The 27,640-nt window shown below is 39.2% G+C and overlaps 1 protein-coding gene across 1 annotated transcript; it reads left to right on the plus strand.

The window, feature by feature from the left end:
• Positions 1-410: 410 nt before the first annotated feature.
• Positions 411-27,290, plus strand: LOC116259715 (chromatin structure-remodeling complex protein SYD). The gene is made up of 29 exons (XM_031637625.2): positions 411-606; positions 1,829-1,933; positions 2,016-2,077; positions 3,310-4,360; positions 6,183-6,472; positions 6,590-6,654; positions 6,752-7,968; positions 8,183-8,280; positions 8,413-8,598; positions 8,822-9,002; positions 9,156-9,332; positions 9,439-9,482; positions 10,655-10,711; positions 10,814-10,910; positions 11,038-11,210; positions 11,304-11,517; positions 11,894-12,019; positions 12,120-12,209; positions 13,108-13,224; positions 13,302-13,382; positions 13,498-13,605; positions 17,480-17,649; positions 17,788-17,866; positions 17,950-18,024; positions 18,568-18,665; positions 18,794-18,901; positions 19,485-19,542; positions 19,648-19,857; positions 19,956-27,290. Exons 2-29 carry the CDS (start codon positions 1,829-1,831, stop codon positions 27,075-27,077), a joined length of 12,459 nt encoding a protein of 4,152 aa, XP_031493485.1. The 5' UTR covers positions 411-606; the 3' UTR covers positions 27,078-27,290.
• The last annotated feature ends 350 nt before the right edge of the window (positions 27,291-27,640 follow it).

Below are 27,640 nucleotides of genomic sequence, written 5' to 3' on the forward strand. Positions count from 1 at the left end.
GAGGAGGAGATGGGGGACGGGAGGAGGAGGAGGATGGGGGACGGGAGGAGAAGGAGGATTGGGGACCGACTCAGCTCGTGACCCAGTTTTCCCGGCTCGGATCTGGGCCCAACCGGGTCGGGTACTGGGTACCCACCGGCGGCCTGCCTGATGCCCAGCCTAATTTAGAGTGAACTTATTAGAAACTGATAAAATCCAGAGAATGTGTGACACAACAAAATATGTCAACATATCTCGAAAAATAACTAGAAGATAAGAGATTGTTAGCAATTAGCGTCATAGTGGTTGTTCTTAAATGTAAAAAATATATATAATTTTCACCTTTCATTTTGTTCGTGTAAAAGTTGGATTTGTATGAATTATTTCGCTTCTCCGAGTCGTTTCGGTCGGCTATGCATAAGAGGAAATGGCACCACAGAGAGGAAGAGAGAGAGAGAGAGAGAGAGAGAGAGAGAGAGAGAGAGAGAGAGAGAGAATGGAGGCGGGTTAGTTCCCCGCGAAGGCGTCGTTGAGGCCATGTGGTAACGGATTCCGGCGTTGCCTACAGGAGATAGTCGGGCCATCGATTCCGTGAGGGTTCTTTTGCCTGAAAGGAAGCGAGCCAGGGTGAGTCTCCGTCACTCTCCTGCTTTTGTTCGAAATTCGAAGAAAATTTTTCCCTTTCTGTGCTTTATGCTTCGGTTTTTCTAGCAGTCCTGATGATTTCGATGCCGAACCCCACCTCCTTGTCTTCATCTCTCGGACTTATTGTCCCCTTGTAATTTGTGGGTTTCATCGTTGCTAAATTATAAATTTCTTTGTAACTTCCTTTTTGATATTTTGACGTTGAAAGTTGTGCAACCTTGTTGGCTTAAATTTAGGAGCCCCTTCGGTATTTGCTCAGTGTCCTGGTGTTTTTGTCACTTGTGTATGCGATGTGCGATTTTTAGGGTTTAAAGTTTGCAAATGATTTCGTGCTCTACTTATGTTGGATACGGACGTCTGTCAGTAATTATTTTTTGTTGCTTTTTGACTAATCAGTTATGTATGCAGGATTTTTACCATTATAATTTTCTTCCTTTCAGTTTTCCTAGCTTTGGTTATTTGTGCATTCTGGAATCGGGGGTGGAGGGGAAATCGGATGGACTCATTGAGAGCCATGAAATTATGCTCTTGATATTTGTTCATTATGGGCTTTCTTGCACCAACAGTGCAGTATTTGCTATTGCTATGAGAATGTAATACTGAAATTTCTTTCTTTCTGTGGTTCTGCTGAACGGTTGCTGGACGATCTATAAGTAGCGGTAAGAAATCTATTGAAGATATGGGAGAAGCAGAAACGCAACATTCTAGAACATCGTTCATGATATGCACCTTGGGGCCGTTACCACACAGATTGTTGATGAATCAAAATTAGTGACCCCTCAATTTGACATGAAATGGAAGCCTTGTTCCTGTTATTTAAATGCTAACTCTTTCTCTCCTTGGCCATTGCTGTAGCTTTAGTGTTGGAACTTGGAACTTGGAACTTGTCTTCTGTTTTTTGAATATTTGCTGGTAGTTCTAATCTCCGCTTGTATCCTGACCCTTTGCTAGGATTATGCATCTTGGTGGGGTGTAGACCTCCTAGTTGTGGTTCTCGCTGCCATTTCAATCTCCATCTGTCTCAATCTTTTATCTAATATATCCTTCAAATTGCTAATCTTGTTTTCTATTCCTTTGCACTAATTCTTGGATTATATATGTAAATGTCCATGTACTGAAATATAGAGGCTTGTCACTGTTTCGTGTAATTGTCTGATGCCTTTTGGTGCATCATTCTATTCTGAGCCTTTGTTTCTTGTGAAAGATGGCTTCACCTCAACATGTTGAAATTGAGGCTGCAAAATTTCTTCAAAAATTGATTCAAGAGTCGAAAGATGAGCCTGCCAAGCTAGCAACAAAGCTTTTTGTGGTTAGTAAATTCATTTTCTGTGATGCTTCATACTAATTCTTGAAGCACATCTAACTGTCAATTTTGTTTTCTAACTTGATAGATATGTCAACACATGAAGATGAGTGGGAAGGAACAGTCTTTACCTTATCAAGTCATATCCAGGTGACAAATGTTTTCATTATTTCCTCTTGCTAAAATGTTGAGAGCATCTATTCATGTCTTGATGAGTCTTTTGTAGAGTTCTTTTGTTTGATGCTGCTCCTTGCTGGTCATGGGCCTACATTCTTCTGAGTTGATATATACGTCACTTCTGGAAATAGATCCATGTTTGTTCTTTTGAATTGGTGCAGCAACTGCAGCCATGTAGGAATTGCTTTTCTTGATAAAAGTTTTGCTTTAAACTTGTTTTTTCTTGCTTTAGTGAAAACAACTTAAGAAAAACAGTTATTTTCTTGACTTATGCTTAATATATAGTTATATACTGCCCTATTTCTGGTTATTTTCTTCCTTTAGGATATGGATATAGCAGTGTCACAGATATCATGATATTTTCAAAAATATCCCGATATACACGTTAAAAAGGAGGACAACGAAAAAACGCCAAAAAATCCCAATATTTTGAAAACATTGGCAAAAATATTTATTACGACAAAATTGCGTTTTTTCCGCCATGGAATTTCTGTGCTGTTTAAATTTTCTTGCGCACGGTTTTAAATTTTTTAATTCATAAAAACTTCACATGATGAATTCTTTTGCTAAAGAAGGGTATAACGTGTTAAAAACTTAAAAGTAAAGAAACTAAGGGTATCTTTTGAACTGCAATTTCTTTTTAATGGCAAAAGGGGCACTTAACTCTAACTTTTAGTGAATAACGTTTATTAACTTTCCCTTTCGTGTGAGACGTGAGAGTGGAAGCTGCGTCTTCCAGCTGTGCATAACCTTTTACTGATTGTCTGCCTCTTCGGTGGTTTGACAAGTGAGGAAGCTGCGTTTGGCATTTGAGGAGTGACGAGTGATAACCTGCGTCGATGGTGAGGGTTGCTGGAAACCCAAAAAGCATTCCATCTGATGCTTCAGCCATTAGATAACCTGTGTTTTTGGTATTTATTAGAGTGCCAGTTTCCAATTTTTAATTTTCATTTCTTGCTTATCTAGTTAGTTTTTTGATGTTTTTATATTAGTTTCTCATTTATTTTAGTTTAACTTAATTTTGATGAATTTTTTAATTATTTAAAAATTGCTGAGATTTTTCTGATATTTTTCCAAAAAAAAAACAGCTTTGCCAAAAAATACTCGAGAAAAACCTCGCCGATAAAAACCCGAGAACTACATTTGTGATAATGGGATATAGTGACCGATAGCTTATTGGTCTAATGTGACTTTTTTCTTTGCAGGGCCATGGAAACCGTAGTTAATCAGCATGGCCTTGACATTGAGGCCTTAAAGGCATCTCGCCTGCCATTTCCTGGTGGAGCTCAGTCTGCAGGTCCTGGAGATGTAAGGTTGAAAGATAGGGATGGAGCAGAAACCTCGACACCTCATGGAGGCGGTAATGATTCATCTGTTAAAATTGGGCAGGTTGCTTATGGAGGTAAATCAAAGGAAGTTTCCCATGGTTTTACTCAGAATATTGGCGTTATGCAAGATCAGAGGTCTTTTTTTCCTGAGAATAATATGAATAGGAATGGGAACACTAGTTCTATGCGGCCATTTATTGGATCAGGCAGAATGGAAGGTGTGGGCCATGATGATGTTGATCAAGGTTCTATGTCTCAAAGAGAACATGATAGTGCAGCAAATATGGTTTTAGAGGACACAAGATCTGGAAATTCACAGGAAAAACACGACTCATTGAACACAGAGAAATCAGATATTTCTAAAGGTTCAAAAGAGAGCAAAAAAGCCAATGCAAAGAGAAAAAGGGCAGATTCTGCACTTGCTATGAAAGATATTTCTCAAAATCAAAGTTCTCAAGATGCTGCAAACAACATGGACATGATTTCCAAGAAGGGCAAGTTAACAGCACATGGTCAAGTTGAAGATAGAAGGATGGATCAAGGAACCGTGGCTCCTATTCAGCATACTGATCATTTGGAGCAGCTCTCTTCATTTACTGGTGGCAAAGAAACACTTTTTAGAGTTAGTAAAGAGGCCTTCCAGAGCAGGATGAACAGCTTAAATTCACACTTGATGAATATGAGACAACCAGAAGAAGGGGAAGGATCATCTGTTAATGGGGCTTCTTCTGCAGCTAAAGGAAGTTCTCTGCAGCTGCGACTTGATGCAACAGGTTCTAGAGGATTGTGGAATCAAACCAAAGTGGGATTCTCTTCTGGAATTTCTCAAGGTTCACTAATGGCAACAGATACTGTTTCTTCTTGTGCACCTGAAGATCGGATGCCTGGTTTTTCTCAACAAACATCTGAAGGAACTGTTTTCAACAAGGTCAGTGTTCCTTTCTGGGAAGTATAAGGCATTCATTTGCTTCAATAGAGAGGTGCATTGGCATTGGTTACATGTAGTAATAGACATTCTTATTGTTTAAGCTCTTCTAATTCTTGAGCATGTTTTAGTGCTTAATTTTCTTCATGAATGAAAATTTGGTGAACACGTCCTCAGTCTTCATGAAAAAGGTGATGCCAATTCAGAAAGTTCATGTTCTTTTAGACTTTCAGTTGGCCATGAGAATCTGAGATACTTGTACCTAGACAATAGGCTTTCCTTTTTCTTAGATTACTTTTACTACATAATAGGTTTTAGTTTTTTCTTTCTGTTCTTGAGCAGCATGACCAATTTGTATTCCATTGGTTCCACACAAGATCCTGTCATTGAAAAGGTGAGCAGGAATGATCGTATATGGGTTCGTACTCATCATAGAATTGGCTTGACTTTGAAGGCTGAGAAAGTGTCTCAAGTCATGACTCTCTCTCTCTCACATTAATGATATGTATGCATGTAATTGTGTGTATAAAGCATAGCCACAAATATAGCAATATTTTTGAAAATATCGTGATATTAAAGAAAGAATGAAAAAACAATAAAAATGGGGAAAATACGTGATATTTCAAAAAAACATTAAAAATGAACTTATTGCGGTTTTTTTCATTTTTTTAAACTTTTGTTTCATTGTTTTATTTATTACTTTATCATTTTAACAAGATATTATCTTCTAATTAGCTTCTCATTTGGATGTGTAAGAAGGAAGATCAAGGGGATGATTATCTTGTCACAACACAGTTTGATGGGTTAAAACTTAAAGAAAAAACCATGATTTTACCCAAATGATGCTATTTAATCAGAACAATGCACATAGACTGAATGGTGTTCTCTTGTTTTTGTGTGCCTTCGATTACAAAACAGTTATAGCAAAAATAATCTGGTGGGACAAACAGATTCAGCACATTGTTGTGATCAAATAGCACAATTTGGGTCATGTTGCAGACAAAATCAAGTTGTGATGTGAATCTATGTGTGTGTCATGATTGTATTTGCAAATAACATGTTACAAAACATAATCCTAATAAGGAAAATCTATCCGTATTTTCAAATAACATGTTCCAAAACATAATCCTAATAAAGAAAATCTATCTAGTCCATCAGATTAAGTGACAAATTGCTAATTTGTTGCACCATAATAGAATCATTATCAATACACTCACTGTGTTTCGGGGGTTGATTCTGGAACAGTGGTAAGGATCTCCATGCAGTGAAGATGCCCAAGGTAAAGGGCCTTAAGACAATAAGAATGCTTGATAGTAAAATAAATGTAGGATAGAAGTTGATATGGGCAGTTTTTTATTTCTATATTAAGCAGGTCCACTACCTCAAAACAAGAGTTCAGGTGTGGTATGTGACTACCATGGTTGGTAAACTACGAGCCAACTTTGGAAGCTGGAACACATTCACCCATGAACTTGCATTAAGGGATGAACAAAATACGGGACTGTGAATTTGCGATATTCCCTTCAATTTGGTAACATCAGTGGCTCACCTTAGGTCCTTGCTTGATGGGTGTCTTGTGGGTTGGAGCCGATTTCCCCGAGGACAGGTCTCTGGTTTTTGTCATGTCATTAGGTCGATTTGTTATCTTTTTGGTTCTGTCAGGTCCAAATATCGAACATCCATGTAATGATAGATTGGTACTAGAATGGTGTTGATTGTTTTATAAGAACAAGTGAGATTGTATTTTGGTTTATTGCCTAGTAGATGACTCTGATTTGCTTAGATTTCAGCTTCTGCTTGTTGAAATGAGGGCTTTCTGAAACAGGGTACTGGTTTTCATTTGCCTAAGGGAAAGGACAACATCTTGGGAAATAGCAATGCATTTGACAACGTGGATACTAATGCCTTTGTGAAAGCAAAAGGTGACACAAGCACAGTTGATAGTTGCAGTGAATCAAATCTCCAGATTGAAATGGGAAGGGCGAGGAGCATGGGATCCAAGGATGCATCAAGACCTCCTTTTGTGCCGCAGGCCACATCCATGGTTGACTTGCCTTTCAAGGAACAACATCTTAGACAACTCAGAGCCCAATGTCTTGTCTTCCTAGCTTTCAGGTACACAATTAACTTTCGTCCTATTCTGTGGGGCAGACTGTGATTGAAAGGTTATGTTTATATGAACAGTTTTTTTTTCTTAATTCATTATTTTTGTTCATTCTTTGTTGTCAACAGGAATGGTCTGGTACCCAGAAAGCTGCATCTTGAAATTGCCCTGGGTGAAAGGTCTCCAACAGAAGGCAAGTTGAATTTGTTATTGTTATCAGTTGATCTTATGCCTTGGCCTTGTTATTTCACTTGTGCTAAATCTGTTACCTGTCTAACTTTTTATTTCAGATGCAAGTTCTAAGTTAATGAGTCATCAGAGAGTGAAGGAATTACCTGGGATAGGCACCAGCCAAAATCATGACATGAAGGATCCTTCTGGGATGGATCCAAGTCACAATCATGAATCTGGTTGCATGCCAACAAATACCATCCGCGAAACAGAAAGAGATATGAATACTAACAGAAATCATGCTGGTTGTTCTCCATCTGGAACCCTTTTGGAGACGGAGGCAGCATCTAAAGAAATCGAGAGTGTTAAGAAGATAAATAGCAAAAGATGTCCTCCTGAGCGTTTGCCAATAAGTGAAGAAAGAAAGAGGCCTTCCTCTGCAAGAAAAAAAACTGAACCTGAGACAGAATATCAGGAGACTGCAGAATCAAATGTAAAGGCATCCGCCCAATCAGCAGTTGACTCACTGAAATCAACCGAAAGAAATCCTTCTGAGACTTACCCAGAGAACCAATTCCACCAAGATGGAAATCAACAACTGGAAAAGTTTGATCATAACCAGCCCTCTATGTCAATTAAGATTAGACAGCCAGAACATGCTGTGACTGGATTGTCTACTTTTATGGTTCCTAATGAAACTCAGCAGTCAGCATTGTCTTTTACCTCCACACAGAAATTTCATCCAAGTATTTCTCATACTTCTTTAGCCCAGCCTCAAGCAGTCATGGGGAGCACAGAACACCAATCTGACTCATTGAATGCTGTTTCAACTTCTGGAAAATGGGAGCCATCTTCTATGCCCTTGAAATCTCAAACATCTATAAAGTACTTTGAGCATGATGGTAACAAACTTGAATCTGCAAGGCATGGTGGTGTTTTATGTGAAAATGAGATCACAGGGAATAGTCTGTCTGCTGCCTCAGGTTCCAGCTACACTAAGCTAGTTAATGGTTCTGATGAACAAAGAGCTTTCAGCAATGAAAAGCAGTATAGCGGGTTTGCAATGAACTCTACTCAGAAGCATGGACAGCCACTTGTTTCTGGAGAAGCGTCTGGTGATCAAGAAGCACAAGATGCAGATGAAGAAGAGGAAGAGGAGGTAGAGGAGGATATTAGTATTGAAGCTGATGAAAGACCATTCTCTCCACCTAAGCAGACTATGCTAGAAAAGTGGATTATGGACATGCACAAAAGAAAGCTCCTCGAAGAACAAAAATGGGCATTGAAGCAAAGGAAGGCGGAAGAGAACATGGGAGCTCGTGTTGTTGAGTTGAAGGTATGCTTTTCTCTAGTAAGCTTTGATGGTTTAAGTTCAAAATCCGACTTCCACATCATTGATAATTTTGTGATGCGTTGGAAGATGAAATTATCTAAGCAAGACACCATCTCATCTGCTATTGTACTTTCTTTTCCTTATCTGCTGATGAAACCATTTTGTTTATTGTTGTAACGGATTATACTGATTTTCAATGTGATTCTACTGATTTCAGGAAGTTGTTAGTTCCTCTAACACTACTTCGTCCAAAACAAAAAGTGTTATCGAGCTTAAAAAACTGCAACTTCTACATCTGCAACGTCGTATGAAAAGGTATCATTGACTGATCTGCACTTTCTTTTTTTGTTTTATATATTTCTATGAGACTTTTATCAGCATTTTTTTTGGCCTAGGTTTTTCACTTTAGCTTTTACCTAATTTTTTATGTTGTCTTTGTATTAACAGTGAGTTTCTTCATGACCACTTCAAACCTATTATGTCTGACATGGACCGCTTGAAAACAATTAAGAAACACAGACATGGGAGAAGGGTTAAACAACTGGAAAGATATGAGCTGAAAATGAGGGAGGAGCGGCAAAAGCGCCTTCGAGAGCGTCAAAAAGAGTTCTTTGGTGACTTAGAAGCACACAAGTGCGTATATATTTAAGTGCTTTTTTTTGCCTCAGAGTCCACTGTGGTTCTTTGAAATTGCATTGTGCTTTTTGTTGCATATGCTTTTGGTATGATATTCAAACCAATGCAGTTGAACTGGGCTACAGCTTTAGCTTCTCTTGTTGTTTCCGTCCTTTACTTCATGTTCTGTTGCTTTTCAATTAGGAAAAGGATCTAAGTACTAGCATAATCCTTGTTACAGGGAGAGATTGGATGATTACTACAAAGTTAGAAGGGAGCGGTGGAAGGGATTTAATAGATTTGTGAAGGAGTTTCACAAAAGAAAAGATAGGATCCACAAGGAAAAGATTGAGAGGATCCAACGGGAGAAGATAAATCTGTTAAAGAACAATGATGTGGAGGGATATCTACGAATGGTTCAGGTCCTGCTGATTTTCTTATTACCTGTCTACATAAAGTTAATTTTATGCTTTTAATCTTTATTCACCTGTTTATTATTTCATACTCTGTCTAGATAAAGTTAGTTTTATGATTTCATCTTTATTCACATGTTTATTACTTAATTATTTTATTAGGATGCAAAATCTGAACGTGTCAAGCAACTGCTTAAGGAGACCGAAAAATATCTTCAAAAACTTGGTGCTAGACTTCAGGAAGCAAAAAGTGTGGGAATGGATGACTCCAGATCAGTAAATGCAACAGATAAAAGTGAGGTTCCTATGCAAAATGAAGATGAAACAGATCAAGCTCAGGCAAGCTTTAGCTTTCTTTATTCCTAGGTCCTTTTCTCTTGCATATTAACTGTGCATGATTTACATTTTGAGAATCTGACTTCTTATGACATGAATTTTTATGCAGCATTACTTGGAAAGCAATGAAAAATACTACAAAATAGCTCACAGGTACAGAGGAATGGCTAGTTAGTTAAGAAAATTGTTCTGTGCATATACAGTATTCATTAACTAGAATAGTTGCATCTTTTAGTCAGAATAAGCTTGCTGACTGCCATATATGATTTATATTGTTGGGGTTTTTTTGGATGGAAATATGAAAAGCTAAATCTATGCAAAAATGGTTCCAGAAGCTCAGTTAGTATAATCTGGTTTTTCAGAATTATTTCAAGTAAATGAAAGGAAAGGACAATGTGGGCTTACTTTACCAGGCTCCTAGGAGCCTGCCCGACCCAATCCAATTACTTATTGTGCCGGTCCAGGCCCAATGGGATTGGGCCTATTCATCGTGACAACTTGGGTTTGGCCCCTCATGACCCCTTCCAACCCGTTACTGCCCATTGCTGATGCTTAGGTAAATATCTTGTGTTTCTGCGATATACAATAGTACAAGCAAGTGGAACACGAGAGTGATGAAGGCTGAATGCATCTTTATGCTACAGAAGGCATATGTTTTACCTTCCTTTTGATGACCTACACTTTGGTTGTATTGGCTCCATTGAGAAGGGGATATGGAGAAAAGGAGTAATGCAGCTTTGTGCAGATTTTGATTGGACGGATGTTCAATAAATGACTCTGGAGTGTTTTCTGGAACCTCATTTTGTCTGTCACATGGGCACAGACAGGTTTGCATTCCACTCAAGAAACAAGAAAGGAGAGAATGCAGACCTGATTGTGTCCAGGTTTGCATTCTACCGAGAGAGAAGGAGAGAATTTTGCCATTTTCCTTGGTTTTTTAGGTTTTGTAATTAAAAATTGGACTAAAATGAACTCAGTCAATGTTGACCAATTCTGTCACCTGGACGTACACCCAGAACATTTGACTCGAGGCCAACTCTTTTTGACCTCAAAATTTGGTGCACCCATGGCACACTCCCACTTGTTCTTACATGAAGCTGTGTCAACTCGGGTTTAGCATCCATTTTGGTGAGTCCATGTGACACAGTGTTCTGACCTTCTGGGGTCTCCTATCAGGGATTATGAACAGAACATTAGCCAAGCAAGCTTAAAATGAATTCTTGCCAAAAAAGTGCTTACTAGTACCTGAACAAATCTTTCTGATTTGTAGAATTCGTTTTGCCAAGTAGTATTTAATTTTAGTCATTATTTGAATTTGTTGGCAGTATAAAAGAGAGCATAAATGAGCAGCCTAACATTCTTCATGGTGGGAAGTTAAGGGAGTAAGTCACCTATACTGATTTGCTTTGTCTTCTCATTCCTTTATCATTTTTGAGGATGTTTATGTATGTATGTATGTATTTATGCATGAGTTATGGTTTCAGATACCAGATGAATGGTCTCCGGTGGCTTGTTTCGCTCTACAACAACCATTTGAATGGAATCCTTGCAGATGAAATGGGTCTTGGTAAAACTGTTCAGGTACTTTCTGAAGCTTAACCTTTAATCTAAGCCTAATATCAGACTTGATTGCTCTATTCTGTTTTTTGAGGTACTTTAATAGTACTACGACAATATGATGAAGGTCATCATTTTCTTTCTTTCACAGGTTATCTCTTTGATATGTTATTTGATGGAGTCAAAAAATGACAGAGGACCATTTCTTGTGGTAGTACCTTCTTCTGTTCTACCTGGATGGGATTCAGAAATAAACTTCTGGGCCCCCAGTATCAACAAAATAGTGTATTCTGGTCCTCCTGAAGAGCGGAGAAAATTGTTCAAGTAATATCTTATTACCATGAATCTGCTTTTGTTTTCCTCTTTCATGGCCTAAATGAGATCTTAGCTAATTCCTGTACACAATTTGTATTTCAGGGAACGGATTGTTCATCAGAAATTCAATGTCCTATTAACAACATATGAATATTTAATGAACAAACATGATCGGCCAAAACTAAGCAAGATACTTTGGCACTATATTATTATTGATGAAGGGCATCGCATAAAAAACGCGTCTTGCAAACTGAATGCAGAATTGAAGCATTACCAGAGTTCTCACCGCTTGTTGTTAACTGGGACCCCTCTTCAGGTTAACAAGGATTCATCTGATTATGTTGCCAGCTTTCAATGCTTATGCTCATGCAAAATGTAGAACATTTTCTATTGCCTAATTGATTCTCTTGGTTCAAAGTTCTCAATAGCTTTTAATGTTTTTCTTTTTTAATGTGCACACATGCATGCATTATGTGTGTGTGTTCACATACTTGCATGTATGGATAATCGTGATCATTTCTTTTGTGTGTGTGTATGTATACTTGCAGGTGAACATGTCGTGTGTGTACGGACATGATATTCTTCTGTGTGTGTGTGTGTCTGTGTGTGCATTGGTGGGATTGTTCATTTCTATTCCTTATGATGGTTTATTTTTTTGTTTGTTAATCCAACTCAATTTTTTATTTGAATAGAACAACCTAGAGGAACTGTGGGCTCTACTCAACTTCCTCTTACCAAACATTTTCAACTCTTCAGAAGATTTCTCGCAGTGGTTCAACAAACCTTTTGAGAATGGAAATGAGAATTCTCCTGATGAAGTAAGTTATGGATGTGTTAGTTTTACATTTTTCATGAATGTCTAAGTACTAAGAAAGATTGAGATGAGCATTTGTCTCATTTTGCTCTATTTAATTGTAGGCTTTACTGTCAGAAGAGGAAAATCTTTTAATCATAAACCGGCTACATCAAGTTCTTCGTCCTTTTGTGCTTCGAAGGTTAAAGCATAAGGTGTGTGAAAATGGTCTCACTATCTTTATTTTGTGCTCTCAGATTTGTGATCTATGAAGTTCTTGTTGTGTCCATGAAAGGCAATTGTGAGTTTGTCACATCCCAAGGTGCTTCTTTAGATAGCTAGATTTATTGGTTTTCAATACATTTTAATGCAGATCAGCCTGATGCAGCATATATGAGGTTGTTATGAATAATATACTCATCTCTCAACCAAACCTATATGTAGCATTTGTAAATGAGTATTATTAGCACAAGAACAAACTTTAAACAATAATATGTAGCTAATGCACTTATCTGAGCTGTAACAATGTCGTACCTTCATCAATTTTCTTGCAATTTCCTTATAGTACAGTTTGTGTTAGTCATTATCTTGGCTGGTCTGTCCAATGCAATCCGTTCTTTAATACTAACTTTGTAGCATGATGTTTATGGTTGTAACCAGTGGACAAATTTAGGAGGTGGTGTTACTGTTAATTTGGTGAAACATCAAATCACTGTGGAAATGAAATTTCTGTAGGGTGGTTCCCATGCCAGTCCAGAATGGCTTGCTGTTTTGTTTTTTCTGCTTAGAACTTAGAAGCCAAAGAACTCATGTATAATTTTTTTTTTTTCGTAGGAAGTAAATCAAACATTGAATTAAGCAAGTCCGTTTCTTTTGCTTAAGGTTCTATCAATACACATCATACTGATGCTTCATTAAATGAAACAGAGAGTTCTTTGTGGGTATTTTAAGAATATCTATTTCTGTTTGGATCTTGATAACAGCAGCTATGAAATGTGAGGAATATTGTTTGGACATATTCAACATGATATTGCAAGATTTTGAAACTAAAATAAGTACATGCTCATAGTGTAACTTGTGTTCATTGCTGTCCACATTGGATTATCTTAACAGGTTGAAAATGAGCTGCCTGAAAAGATTGAAAGATTGGTAAGGTGTGAGGCATCTGCTTATCAGAAGCTTCTAATGAAGAGGGTGGAAGAAAATCTTGGTTCCATGGGAACATCAAAGGTAATTGTAAAGATAACTTTTTAGGTAGCTGTTTCTTAATTGTTTTCTTTGTCTCAATTCCTATTGTATGCTTTCAGGGTCGTTCAGTCCATAACACTGTCATGGAGCTCCGAAACATATGCAATCATCCATATCTTAGCCAGTTGCATGCAGATGAGGCACGTTTGATCTCTCCTTGTGTTTGACCTCATTTCATTCATCTTTTTGATTAGTTCAGAAAGCCTTATATGGCTGTTGTCTTTCGGCTTATCTGCTGTGTTTTCTCTGTGTTAGATTGACAGTCTGTTACCTAAGCATTTCCTGCCTCCACTTGTGAGACTTTGTGGTAAGCTGGAGATGCTGGACCGTTTGCTGCCTAAGTTGAAAGCGACTGGCCATCGGGTATGTGATACTTGTGGTCAATTTATTGTGAATGCTAGTAAAGTGTTTAACGGAAGCTTGTGTTTGTTTCATTGGGTGTTCAAATTGTACTTTTATGATACTTTGAGGCCTCATTTCTCTTCTACCATGGGTTATTTCCTTCATTTATTACATGGTAATTGTGGGTCATGTAATTGAGAATTGGTATTTTGAATCTGGTCTTAGTTGTAATACTATTAATATGATTCATGCACACTCATTTTTTTCCAAATAAAATCTCAGTCATTTGGTTTGATCAGTGTTGTAGATTATTTGGCATATGCACATGCATATTTTTTATATTTTGTATAACCCATGTGCATGTATATGTATTTATCTTTCTGTATATGTACACAAACATGCAGATGGATAGCAGTATAATTGGTATTTTCTGCAGTATCTTGACCTATGTTGTCAAGGCGTCGCCTTGGCGATGCCTAGGCGTGGACTAAGTGTGAGTCCACACCCGTTGCCTAAGTCCAACACTTAGGCGACGGGGTATGTGCTGGTGCCTAGGCTGGCCTAGGTGCCAGCATGCCTAGTCCATGGGAAAGTGAACATATCTGTATACCCGTGATATTATATAACTTGTATACGTTATATCTGTTACATCTTCTTTAAGTACATCCTGTAAATACCTGTATACCTGTTATCTGTAAATCATCTGTTTGTTTTGTATATGCTTCTGTTTCTGATTCAATATGTTGTGTAATCTATTATGTAAATAGTTTATCTGTTTTTATATATGTTTCTGTTTTTTATTTCTGATCTCAGCTTGAATTGTTAATTTGTTATATTTCTCTTTCTGTTATATGACTGCCTCTGAAGTGATTCTGTTATATACTAGTAGTATATATGACTCTTTCTGCTTTCTAATTTTCCATTAATATGCATACTGTCATATGTTATAGCTGTTTCTAGTAACATGTATATTGTAATACGTTATAGCTGTTTCTAGTAATATGTATACTGTTTCTGATTTCTGTTATTTATTCCATTTATGATTTAACTATTAGTAGACTGTTATATGTATTCTGTTTATGATTCATGTTATGTATCTGTTTTACTGTTATTTATGTATTCCATTTATGATTTAACGGTTTAACCATTAGTAGACTGTTATATGTATTCTGTTTATGATTATGTTATGTATTCTGTTTTACTGTATAATACAGTCTGCATTACTGTTTAGACTCTTATATTTATTCTGTTTATGATTTTGTTACATACTGTAGTATGTAATCATGTATTATATTGTTATATACTGCTTTAGTAATATTTATATTCTTATGTACTGTAATATGTAATATGTATTATACTGTCACATACTGCTGTAGTAATATGCAATATGTATACTGTTATATACTGTAATGACTATGAATATTATATATTATACTTTTACATAACTGGAAAAAAAAAAAATTGGTTGCTTTTTTGCCTAGGTGCTAGGCACTGCGTGGCACCCAGGCAGCACCTTGGTGCCTTGGCAACACAGATCCTTGACAACATAGATCTTGATCATAGTTACCATGATATGAATGAAATGGATGGGTTAAGTGATACAGAAAGCACAAGCAGGGAGACAGACCTATAACATTGTTAGAAAGCAGGTACATGTGGATATAGAAGAACTATATCAGCAAAAAATTAAAACTGTATGTGTGAGAATTTTAATTAATTAGTAAAACGTGAAAATAAATAAAAAGTAAGATAAAGTTTTAACAAAAAAATTATTCTTATAACAGCATAATATTATTTATAGTAGTGCAGTATTTACAACTACATTGAGGAAAAGTAAGGATAAAACAATAAACACAAATGAGAAATAGACTATTAACTGAAGATAGATTATCTTAAGAGCCTAGCAGTGAAAAGCATGCCTTTGTGTGCCAGGCCTTAGTGGCCCCATTTTTTACTAAGCTCGATTACCTAGGTTGCCCAAGTGAAAAAAAATTGTAGCTCTTTATCTTCTTCTTCTTCTACTTTTACCTTGTTTAACTCTCTAAGTCACATGGATGCACTATTTTGGGTGCTGCACCTGCAAGCGGCTGTGAGTGCCAATGCTGCTTGGGTGTGGCAGTCGCTAAAAAAAAAAGAGAGAGAAAAAGATAGGTGGAGAAAGGAAGACGAAGGATGAGGAAGAAGAAAAAGGAGAAGGAGAAAGTGGAAAAGGGGGAGGAGGATGAAGAAGAAATTGTGGTGGCAGGAGGGGACAAGGGGCTAGAGTGTTAGGAGACACTTTTTGTTTTAAATTTTTCCTTTATTATAATTTCCATAAAGAGATTCGTTTACAAAGATTTTTTTAACTTTTTGCCTTATTACTTTTGAAGTTCTCTTTTGCTTTAATAAGAGGGTTATTTTATGGTTTATGGGAACATCCTCTTTGCTTTTAACTTTGTCATGCTTATTTATCCGCACCCATACCCTGCATTCATGTGGCATAGTCTATTGTTTTTATTTTTTCGTCAAGTTTAGTTTTTTCTTCTTTCCCCTTTTCCTGTTTTTTCTTGTTTTTCGTTTGTTCTTATCCTTGTTCTTCATCTTTCTTTCTTTCATTTATATTTGTTGGCCTCCCCCTGCCCTGTGTAGGCATCCCTAGTCCTTTTTGAAAATCCACTGCCTAGATTTGCATGGTGCGTTTGATTACTAAGTCTGAAGAAGTTGTTTCTTAGCATTCCACAGTTGTCATTATTAGTCTTAAAACAACACCAAAGTAGGGGCATTACAGCATTATCTTTATTTTATTTATTTGGTGCACAGAAATTCTTAAATACCAACTTAAGGTTTGTCAGCAGATCATTTGTTCACCATTTTCGTTCACTTTCTTGTCCAGGAAAACACCTGCGTTGGTTGCCCCAGATATTATTACCAACAAAAACTGTGCACAAAGATGAATGGGATCCTGAGCAGACAGGATAAAACAGCAAAAAACCAAAAGGATATATCCCACCCCAAAGGGGAAATCAACTTACCGTAACAGTGGCTTCCCACTCTTCAAAAAATTCAGAATCTACTGGTTTGCCTAACATAGATAACATCTCAGGAGAGATGTGCTGCGATGAGATCTGCACCAGTTGGAGAATGGACAAACTAGGTTGGAGAATTGTGGGTGTGCGGCACTGACCGCCAACGATTCTTCCAACCTGTGTCTCCATTGGATGTTGTTGGCTTGGAGTATTATAGGCTTATTTTTATCCTGAACACGCTGAAGGCACTTGTTGAGTGCCCAAAAACTGAGGTCACTGATGGGGTTTAAATTCCATCATGTGAACTTAAGCAGCAAACATTTCTCCTGATCTCACATGAGGCCAGCAACCCTTTTCATCCTGCCCCTCCTCAGAAACCCGATCTGAACAAAGGTCCCTATCCCTGGATCCCACACCCATGATGCCCACGGGATCCCAAGGTACATCCAACTGCTAACGGCTGCCTTAACATCTGGACTCCAATCCATTTTACCATAATGCTCCATGCTGGTTTTCCAACAAAGAGTCCCTGCTTTGTCCCAATGAACCAAATTTCTGTGCTTAGCTTCATTCCTGAACTTCCACAACCACCCACTTTCTTGTCAAAATGAAGTTTTTATTCATCTTCTTGTAAGACCAACTTATCTGCAGCCATTCAGGAATATGTTGACTTTTTTGTTTGCTTCTCTTCAGTACAATCTAGTTTGCATAGTGGTCTTTAGTCTTTACTAAGGCATTAGCATATTTAAAACTGAAAAGAAACCTATTTGTGAAGCCTATTTGTTCTGCATGTTCCAGTTATGATTTTTTGTCAACTTTTACTCTTAATCCATATACTCACCTTTATTTTGAGAATTATAATTGATATTCTCTGTCTTTTTCTACCACAGGTTCTATGCTTCTCTACTATGACCAGGTTGCTTGATGTCATGGAGGAGTATCTCTCATGGAAGGGTTACAAGTATCTTCGCTTAGATGGACATACTTCAGGAAACGAACGCGGGGTTCTCATTGAGGAATTCAACAAAGCTGATTCTACTGCATTTATATTTTTGCTGAGGTAGATTCCTTTCAGCATCTTCTCTTGATATATTTTTCTCAATGTGTCAACTGCCAGCTGAAAATTTTGTTCCTTATTATTTGTTCATAAATATTTGCTAGCCCCTCTAGAGTTATTGATTATGCAAATGTATATCAGCATTCGTGCAGGAGGTGTTGGGGTTAACCTTCAAGCTGCAGATACCGTTGTGATATTTGACACAGATTGGAACCCTCAGGCAACAAATTAATTATTCTAATTCATCAAACATGTATTGAAGTAGATTGTGCTTTCTGATATCGAACATCGATATATTTCCAGGTTGACCTACAAGCACAAGCTAGGGCTCACAGGATTGGTCAGAAAAGAGATGTTCTTGTTCTGCGATTGGAGACGGTAAAAATCATTCTTTATTTGATAGGATTTGATGATTAACTTTTGAAATAAGTTGTAGCATCAATAAATGAACTTGCAACATTGAAATTTGTTCAGTTCTTACTATTTTGACTTTCAGGTACATTTTAATTATGTCATCCAGTTCCCTCTTTATTAGTTACTTTAAAGTCAGCTATTTTCATTGTTTGTCAGGTTGAGCTAACCAGGTCAAATAAAGTTAAAAATTTTCACCTGAATATGTAGGAGAACAAAATAAAATGCAAATTCTTGATGTTTTCATCATCATGCAATGGTTGTATCGTATGGAAGTAATTTTTCTTTGTGGTGTTGCACTCTTATTGAATACCTCAGTTGTGAGTGCCTTTGCAAAAGTGCATGGATGCAATCCTCATTTTTGAAAATCTTGGAATAGAATAATTTTATTTATTTTTTAATGTTTACATATGTTCATTGTTGTTTTACTTTTTTGAGGGCACAACTTACCTGATCATTCTCAAAATATTTTCTCTCACTATATGGGGCTTTCACTGTTCACTTGGACAGGTAAGAACTGTTGAGGAGCAAGTGAGAGCTGCTGCAGAGCACAAACTCGGTGTGGCCAATCAGAGCATTACTGCTGGCTTTTTTGACAATAATACCAGGTTTGCTGTTCTGACAGTTTGTTTATTGCTTAGTACACTTCCAAATTTCTTCCTGATGAACTTATATTGTGTGTTAGATGTCCTCTTTGATTTCATGTTATATGTATTTCTTTGGTGTTGCATTGCAGTGCGGAAGATCGAAGGGAGTATTTGGAGGGGCTGCTAAGGGAATGTAAGAAAGAAGAAGCTGCTCCTGTATTGGATGATGATGCACTTAATTATCTTTTGGCTCGCAGGTGGTAATCAAATTTTTTTATTCTTGTATCCAGCTACCTGCCATTGCTCTGATATGATGCTGTTCTAACTTCTAAGTGCTTAGACTTTAGGCCATAGTGACTTGATTCTTCTTTGCAATTTCTCAATAAGGTCATCTTAGGTTTTCTTTTGGGATGTGGGTTATCTTGGAAACATATGGTGAAAAATTCAGAAATTTTATGAAGTGAGATCATAGATTTCAAAAAATGTAAGTTAGCAAGTAAAAAAATGTTCTGAAAACATAAAAAGGAATTAAAATTCACAGGTGTAAAAATATGAAAACTGAACTTGTGTGAAAACTTTGAACAGTGCAGGGAATATCTCAGGATAGTTTGCAACTTTTTCATTCTGGTCATATTTTGAATGCGTCAACGCATTCGGCTAATAGTATGGACTGACTTCAGAACAATGAGCATGTCTGATTATTTTCTGAATATCTGAGACATTCATGACTATGCTTTAGAATAAAGAAAAAATCTGATTTCATAGTTTCTATATAACTTTGATAAATATGGATTTGTATGTTGTGTGCTCATTTTGTAAAGCTGTGGTGCTTGTTTGCAGTGAATCTGAGATTGATGTCTTTGAAGCAGTTGACAGAAAAAGGCATGAAGATGAGATGGTTGGTTCTGTAACCCATATAGAATAGGTTTCTTGTTTTTTCATGTATCTATCAGGTATCTGTTGTTTTATTGTAAATCCTCCCTGAACCCAAGCATTGTCACAGGCTTCATGGAGGAAGCTTCTACAAGCACAAGGCAAGGATATCTCTGAGCTCTTGCAGATGCCTTCTCGACTTGTGACAGAAGATGATTTGAAACCATTTTACCAAGCGATGAAGATATATGAATCATCCAATGCACCAGTAAAGCAAAAAGGCGAGTACCTTGCTGTTTGTGACACCCAGCAGTATGGGAGGGGGAAACGAGCTAGAGAGGTTGGTGATAAGCTACTTGTCTTGTATTGCCCATAATTTTCCTGTGTTAGGTAATCTTGTTTTCGAATATGCTAAACCACATGCCTTATGTTCTTCAGGTCCGTTCGTATGAAGATCAATGGACTGAAGAGGAATTTGAAAAGCTCTGCCAGGTGGATTCTCCTGAATCGTCACCACCCAAAGAAGCAACCCCTGATGCTCAGAAGGCCAAGGATTCAGTGCCTTCAAAAGTCGAGAAAGTGGAAGAGCAACCACCATCAAAAAGAGGGCGAGGCAGACCGAAGAGAGTGGTTGAAAATTCTCCTTCAATTCCTGGAGCACCAGTTCAATCTGTCTGCAAATTGGAAATGGTGACTGAAAGCGTGCAAAATCCTGATATTTCTACTGGTGCAAGTCCACTTCCTTCAGCCTCACTCAAGGGGTCAGTCAGAAAGACTGCACTTGCATCAGACACTAGGCAGCGTCCGCTAAAGCATAGTGTTCCTACTTTTGAAGTTAACCAGGTACCTGGACCTATAAAAGAGGTCAATCCAGTTCTAGAGAAGACCTCAAGGATTTTTGTGTCACAAGAGAATGCGTGGCTAAACAAACCATCAAAATCAATTACTTCCCTTTGTCACAATGATAACGAAGGTTCGGAGCCGAAAAAACCAGCTGACTTGGTTTCTGTTAGGGTTCCCAGTATAGCCCACATTGAAGATAAGAACATCAGTATATTACCTGGACCAATTAGCAGGGAGTCCATTAAGGAACTAATTCCTGACAATACGAGGGCTGCTCCTGCAGGCAAAGATGGAGTCTCTTCTAAATCTCAAGTATGTGAAAGCAATGCTCGTTTGTTGGAAACCAACAAGCAAGATTGCACTGGGAATGTATCAAAAGTTAGTGGGACAAAAAGTAGAAAAGAGGGTCAGTCTTCAGCTATTGTTACAACTTCACAATCATCCATCTTGGGAAAGAATTACATGCAGATTGGCTCCTCTTGTTTATCAGGGAAGGCCAAGTCTGGTGCACATGAAAAATCAGTTCTTCCTACTCAAAGCCCTTTGTCTGGAGCTGTTGTTGGTGCCTCTTCTCTTCCAGATACTGCCCCAAGCTCCGGTGGGAGCGGGATTGAAAATGAAAGGTCTGCCAGTGTTCCAGTTGACGAAACAAAGAAGCAAAGCAGCATTCACATTGAAAAAGCATCATCCCCGTGCCCTCAAGATCCAAAATACAGGGCCTCATCTACGTGCAGCAATCCACAAGAGAATTTCACTGAGTTTCAGTCATCTGGGCAACCAAGAGGCAATAATTTAGATGAGAAAAAGGCCAAAGTTTTGAGCTGTGATACCTCAGGATCTAAGCTTAAGGTTTCTGCTGAAAGTAAAGATGAACAGGTGCATCATGCTCCTGCAAAGCGTAAATCCTCTGGGGAAGCCAAAACACGTAATCCCTCCAGCAGAAAGCACTCAAAATGTGTGACGAAATATCCAGTATCCCAGCCTATCTTTTCAACAACTGAGGTGCCAAGTCCTCAGCCAAAGGTTGGTTCTGAACATCTTAGACCAACTGATGGTAAATCTACTGCAACAGAGAAGAGCCCTGCAGCAACAATGCCTATCCAAACTCGGGGACTAAAAGGTCAATTGAAGGAAGGTTCTGAACCTTCACCATCAACTGAAGTGAAAGCTGCTGCAACCAAGGGTTCTATAGCAGCGACTCCTGACCAGACTGAGGCATCAAAAGACCATCCAAAGGAAGGTAATCAATCTGTAGTATCAGTTGAAGCAACTGGAACAATAATTAAGAGTTCTGCCTCGCTTGTACGTGATCAAAGTGGAGGAGTAAGAAGCCAGCAGAAGGAACCAACACAAGGTTCTGGATGTGTATCATCAACCATAGGGAATCCTGCTGTACCTGAGAAGACTGCAGAAATGACACCTGTCCAATCTGAGGCAAAAATGAAACCAGTTGCAGATAAAAGTGGTGTAGCTATAGCATGCAATCAAACTGGGGAACTGAAAATTCAATCAAAAGGAGTTTCTGCAGCTTCACCAAATGAAAGGAAACCAGCAAGAAGAAGAGGTGCTGGGGTGCATGGTCGGCGAGGATCACTGAGAAGCCAACTGAAGGAAGGTTCCGAATGTGCACCATCAACTGAAAAGAAATCTGCTACCCTGGAGCAGAACCCTACAGCAAGAGTGCATGATAAGACCGAGACACAAATAAAACATCAAAAGGAAATTTCTGAATGTGCACCATCCGTTCTAGGTAAACTTGCACCTAGTGAAAAAGGTCCTGCGGCTGCAGTTCATCCCCAAATGGAGGCATCGAGGAGCCAGCCAAAAGGTCCTCGATTGGCAACACCAGTTGAATGGAGGGCTTCTGAAAATGAGAAAGATCTGGCAGCAATAATGCGTAATCATGCTGAACCACTACAAAACCCGGCAAATGCAGGTTCTAAATGTGCATCAGGTGAAGAAAAGTTGGTTGCAATTGAAAAAGGTAGAGAAAAACTACATATCCAAGCCGAGGAACCAAGAAAACAACCAAAGGAATCAATTCAACCAGTTGAGGTGGAATCTGCTAAAGTTAAGGAGGACTCCGCAGCAATTTCACCACTGCAAAGCCAGTCGAAGGAATGTTCTGAATATGCATCAGGTGAAGGAAAGCCTGTTGCTCATGAAAAGGCTTCTGTAAAAATATTGCATGACCAAGCTGAACCAAGAGACCATTCAATTGGATTGGCTAAAGTGGACTTTGGTACATCTGACAAGGATCCTGCAGCAATATTGACGATCCAAAGCCTGCCAACAGCAGGTTCTGACTCTGCATCAGGTGAAGGAAAGTCTATTGCAACTGAGAAGAGTTCTGCAGAAACATTGCTTAACCAAACTGAGCCAACAAAGCAACCTAAGGAATTGGCTCAGTTAGAAACTGCTACAACTAAGAAAGGGTCTGCAACAGCATTCCCACTGCAAAGCCAGCCAAATGCAGGTTCTGAATGTGCATCAGGCGAAGGAAAATCTGTTACAAGCAAAGACAGTCCAGCAGAGGTATTGCATAACCAAGATGAGAAACCAAGGAAGCAACTAAAGGAATTGTCTCAATCAGTTGAGGTGGATTCTGCTACAACCGGAAAGGATTCTTCAACAAAATTGTCAATGCAAAACCAGTCAAAGGGAGGTTTTGAATGTTCATCGGGTGAAGTATTCTGCAGCACAATTGCCATTACAACTGAAAAGAGTTCTGCAGAAATACTGCATGTTGAAACTGAATCACCAAGAAAGCAACCAAAGGAATCAGGTAAATCAGTTGAGGTGGAATCTGCTACGAACAATTCTGCAGCAATATTGCCCCTACAAGGTCAGACAAAGGTAGGTTCTCAATGTGCGTCAGGTGAAGGAACTGCTGTTGCAGCCAAAAAGGGTTCCGTAGAAGTATTGCATAATCAAAATGAGGCACCAAGTAATCTACCAAAGGAATTGGCTCAACCAGTTGAGGTGGAATCTGCTATGCCTTTGGACTCTGCAGCCATGTTTCATGATCAAGCAGATAAGACTGTAGCTCAACCGAAGGAAAGTCCTGAAAGTGCATGGTTTGTTGGTGGCAAACCCTTTCCATGCCCTTCCCCTATAGTACTCGAACTAAGAAGTCAACAAGAGGATGATTTAACATGTGCACCAACTGCTGAACTGAAATCTGATACAATTGGTAAAGATATTCTAGCAGTTGGGCTTCATGAGAAAGTCGCTGAGCAAGATACCAAGGTTTGTCTCAACAATGTTGAAAACATGCTGGTGCCAGCTCATGATGGAGGGAGCCTGTCTCCCAGCAGCCTTCCATCAGCATCTCATGATGTCCAGATGGCTGACCCATCTAGCCTTCTTCAAGAGGGGACTAAGGCGAGTGAGAAAAATGAGGAAGCTAATAATTTGACTGTTGTTCCCCAAGTTAATGCGGGAGCAGCAAGTTCAGATTTACTTACTGAAAAGGTATCACCAACAGTGAGCTCTATCCTGGAAGTTCATCCACGATCATCCAGTGTGGTGGACAACGATGTCCAATCTAGTCAAGCCAGTATTACTGTTCATGAGCATGAAGCACCATTTACTACTGCATCTGACCATACGGTTGCTGTTTGTATGTCTACAGCTGTTGTTAATGCCATTGATGCAACAAAACTTCAAAGCGAGTCGGTAGAAATGCTTTTGCAAGCCAAGACAGTTGAGTCATCAGAACAAGCTGCCGTTGATGATGACAAAGATCTTCAACAAATTGACAGGATGGAACTGAGCATGCCTCCAAAAATTTCCATGGAAGTTGTCTCTGCAGAAGTGCTTGGCATAGTTGATGTATTATCACGTAACTCTGAGGAAGCTGCTCTTGTTAAATTAACTGAGGGTGATGCTACATCAACTGAGAAAGCTCCTTTTGTTGAATTAACTGAGGGTGATGCTACATCAACTGAGAAAGTTCCGTTTGTTGAATTAACTGAGGGTGATGCTGCATCAACTGACAAAGCCGCTCTTGTTGAATTAACTGAGGGTGATGCTGCATCAACTGAGAAAGCTTCTCTTGTTGAATTAACTGAGGGTGATGCTGCATCAACTGAGAAAACTGCTCTTGTTGAGTTAACTAATGGTGATGCTGCATCAACTGAGAAAACTGCTCTTGTTGAGTTAACTAATGGTGATGCTGCTTCAACTGAGAAAACTTCTCTTATTGAATTAACTGAGGATGATGCTACTTCAGCTGAAGCTCAGCAGCCTTCAGGGTTGAAATTACTTGATGATGGTCTGGTTGTTCCAAATGCATCCAGCATGTTAAGTAGTCATGACAGGGTGATAACCACCGATAGGTCTATTGTTCATACAAGTTCATCAGATGGCATTGAATTAGGCTCTGCACCTTCTTTGTCTGGAAAGGAGGCAGCTGTCCTTCACACGTTTCTTGGTATCTGCGAGAATTCTAATAAAATGGTCGTATCCCAGGAAGCCGTTGTCGATAATAATGATTTAGGAGCTACTGAACATGCTATAAGCGTTCAAGATATGAAACCAATGGAGGACGATATTAGAACTTTAGAAGATGGTAACGAAAATGATCTCATTTCCAAAACTGAAGAATGCCATCCTGGCAAACCAGATGCATCAGTTGGCAGCGAGGTTCATCATCCTGAAGGTTCTGGTAATGATACAGTTGTAAAAAATGCTGAAAAGGATGAGAATCTTTCATCTACAAGTGCTTCTCAGTGTACAGCTCCTAGAGTTGATGAGGCCCCTGAATCAACATGTCATGTGGACTCTAAACTAGTGGGGGAAGATGTTTTTGCATCAAAAGTTGATCATGTTAGATATGTCAAGTCAACTGAACCTAGTCTTGAACCTCAGCATCTGGAATCTGCAGGGAATATTTTTTCGGATGAGAAATCTGAGGAAGAAGTCACTTCTTTCATTCCTGAAGTTGCAAAGGATAACACCATTCCTGGTCTGAAAGGGCATCATGACTGTGTTCAGGAGAATTTTTCAAAAACTGGAGAACAACTTGAGCAGTCATTGTCGCCTGGAAAATCTGATGATGTGGGTGGCTGTAGTTTGGAGGCAGAACATACGTTGGCTTCTCAAACCAGTGATACTGTAGCAGATTTCCAAACGGTTACAGTGAAAGAGGGTGATGAACGAAAAGATAGTGATCCTCCCGCCATCTCATCCCCTTCAGGGTCAGAACTGCTGCATGCAGAATCTAGAGCAGTTACGGGTGTGCCAGATGAAATATCTGCCCAAGGCAACAACAGCTCGTCTCCAAAAGTATCACAGGATGAGAGACCTGTATTGTCTGGAGATCATGCTCTCCTGACAGGGAGCTTGGTTACTAGTGATGACGACAATGTCGGTATAGCAAGTGTCCTTCCAGTGGGCGAAGAGGTGAGTATAACAGGAACTAGAGGCAATCCCCCTCCAGAAGCTGAAGAAAAGGTCAGTGCAAATGAAACCAGTGGCAGTCCCAACCTGGAAGTGGATAGCGTGGATGTGGAACCTCGGCAACCTAAATTATCAGGAGGCAGTCTTTGTGAAGACGAGATTTCTGTGCCCATAAATGTGCCTGATGACAGTAGGCCAGTACCTGCCATGGACGAAAATGGTAGTACTTGTAACATCATTATGCATGAGAATGAAAAGATTGGTGAAGGTTCAGATGACCTGTCTAATATTCCACATGGAAGCAGTTGTGAGCCCGAGAATTTGCCTGCAAATGCAACTGAACTGCCGCTTGACAAGAGAAGTGATGATGAGTCTGGACTGAATGACCTAATTTCAGGAGGTAGCGAGTTGAATCAACTGCCTGTAGGACCTATCAACGATGATGCTGAAAAAGGCCATGTTGAAATATCTCCTCCTGAGATGGCAGTTTCTGCAGCAGCAGCTGCTGAAGCGATTGCCGGAGATCCACATGGAATCAGTTGTGAGCTTGAGAATTTGCCTGCGAATCCTAGTCACAATCACCTAACAAATGCAACTGGACTGCTGCTTGACAAGAGAAGTGATGATGAGTTTGGACTGAATGACCCAATTTCAGGAGGTAGCGAGTTGAATCAACTGCCTGTAGGACCTGTCAACGATGATGCTGAAAAAGCTCATGTTGAAATATATCCTCCTGAGATGGCAGTTTCTACTGCAGCAGCTGCTAAAGCGATTGCCGGAGATCCACATGGAATCAGTTGTGAGCTTGAGAATTTGCCTGCGAATTCTAGTCACAATCACCTAACAAATGCAACTGAACTGCCGCTTGACAAGAGAAGTCATGATGAGTCTGGACTGAATGACCCAATTTCAGGAGGTAGCGAGTTGAATCAACTGCCTGTAGGACCTGTCAACGATGATGCTGAAAAGGGCCATGTTGAAATATCTCCTCCTGAGATGGCAGTTTCTGCTGCAGCAGCTGCTGAAGCGATTGCCGGAGATTGCAACAAAGCTGATAAACAAGAAAACCTTCCTGAAAGTTCTGAGACAGCCGACGGTGATGCTGGCTTATGTGCGGATCCTGCCATGGTTGCTTCTGGAAACGAACAAGAGAAGGAATCAATTTCTCCTAGCCAACTTGCTGCAAGTAACGAGTCCGGAACGATGGCTTGCATACCCGAGTCTGCTAACCAAGCGAAAGAAGCATCGAATTCTGAAAGTGAAGCTGTGAATCCTGTTCTTGACGGCTCAACTACCAATTTAGATGAATCATGAGCTGTGAAATAAACATTTTTTGTAAAATATGTAAGAAGTATATTCCCAAAGTCTGTCCCCAAGTAGAATTAAATTCCCAATAGGAGACCTTGGTCGAGCAGGTGCATTATTTGTTTTACTGCAACCAAGGTAACAAACTGCTATAAGGTTAACAATCATATAAATGAAAACCTCCGGGGATGCTCATTCAAAACAAAAAACCAGGTCTGCCAAGTTTCGGCATTCCTATGTTTTGTTGGATTATTATCCAAGACGACTGTGGCTGTTGTGCAGGGCGATGACTTCTGTTGAAGCTGTGTGGGCTGCCGTGTCCAGCTGTGCAGGTCCATCGTAAACAGTGTAGTATGCCGGTGCATTTGGGTTGCCGGTTAAAGGAAAACGATGCTATAGGAAAAACGAGGTTCTTACTTGGATTTGGTACTCTCCTGGAACTGGGTTTGGTACTGATCCCAGTTCTAGGGGATTGAGATTATGTCCCTGCGTCCTCCAAGGGACGTCCTCACCTTGCAATTAGAATTGGTATCCCTAGGTAAATGGAGGGGTCGGACTCAGGTGGGGAAGAA

Source organism: Nymphaea colorata, chromosome 8 (genome assembly GCF_008831285.2).
Source record: "Nymphaea colorata isolate Beijing-Zhang1983 chromosome 8, ASM883128v2, whole genome shotgun sequence".
NCBI lineage: Eukaryota > Viridiplantae > Streptophyta > Magnoliopsida > Nymphaeales > Nymphaeaceae > Nymphaea > Nymphaea colorata.

Excerpts from the sequence above, each read along its gene's own strand:
- LOC116259715 (XM_031637625.2), top strand. The coding sequence starts at position 1,829 with ATGGCTTCACCTCAACATGTTGAAATTGAGGCTGCAAAATTTCTTCAA. Across the intron at positions 7,969-8,182 it reads CTCGTGTTGTTGAGTTGAAG|GAAGTTGTTAGTTCCTCTAA; the intron begins GTATGCTTTTCT and ends TACTGATTTCAG. Across the intron at positions 11,211-11,303 it reads GAGCGGAGAAAATTGTTCAA|GGAACGGATTGTTCATCAGA; the intron begins GTAATATCTTAT and ends TTTGTATTTCAG.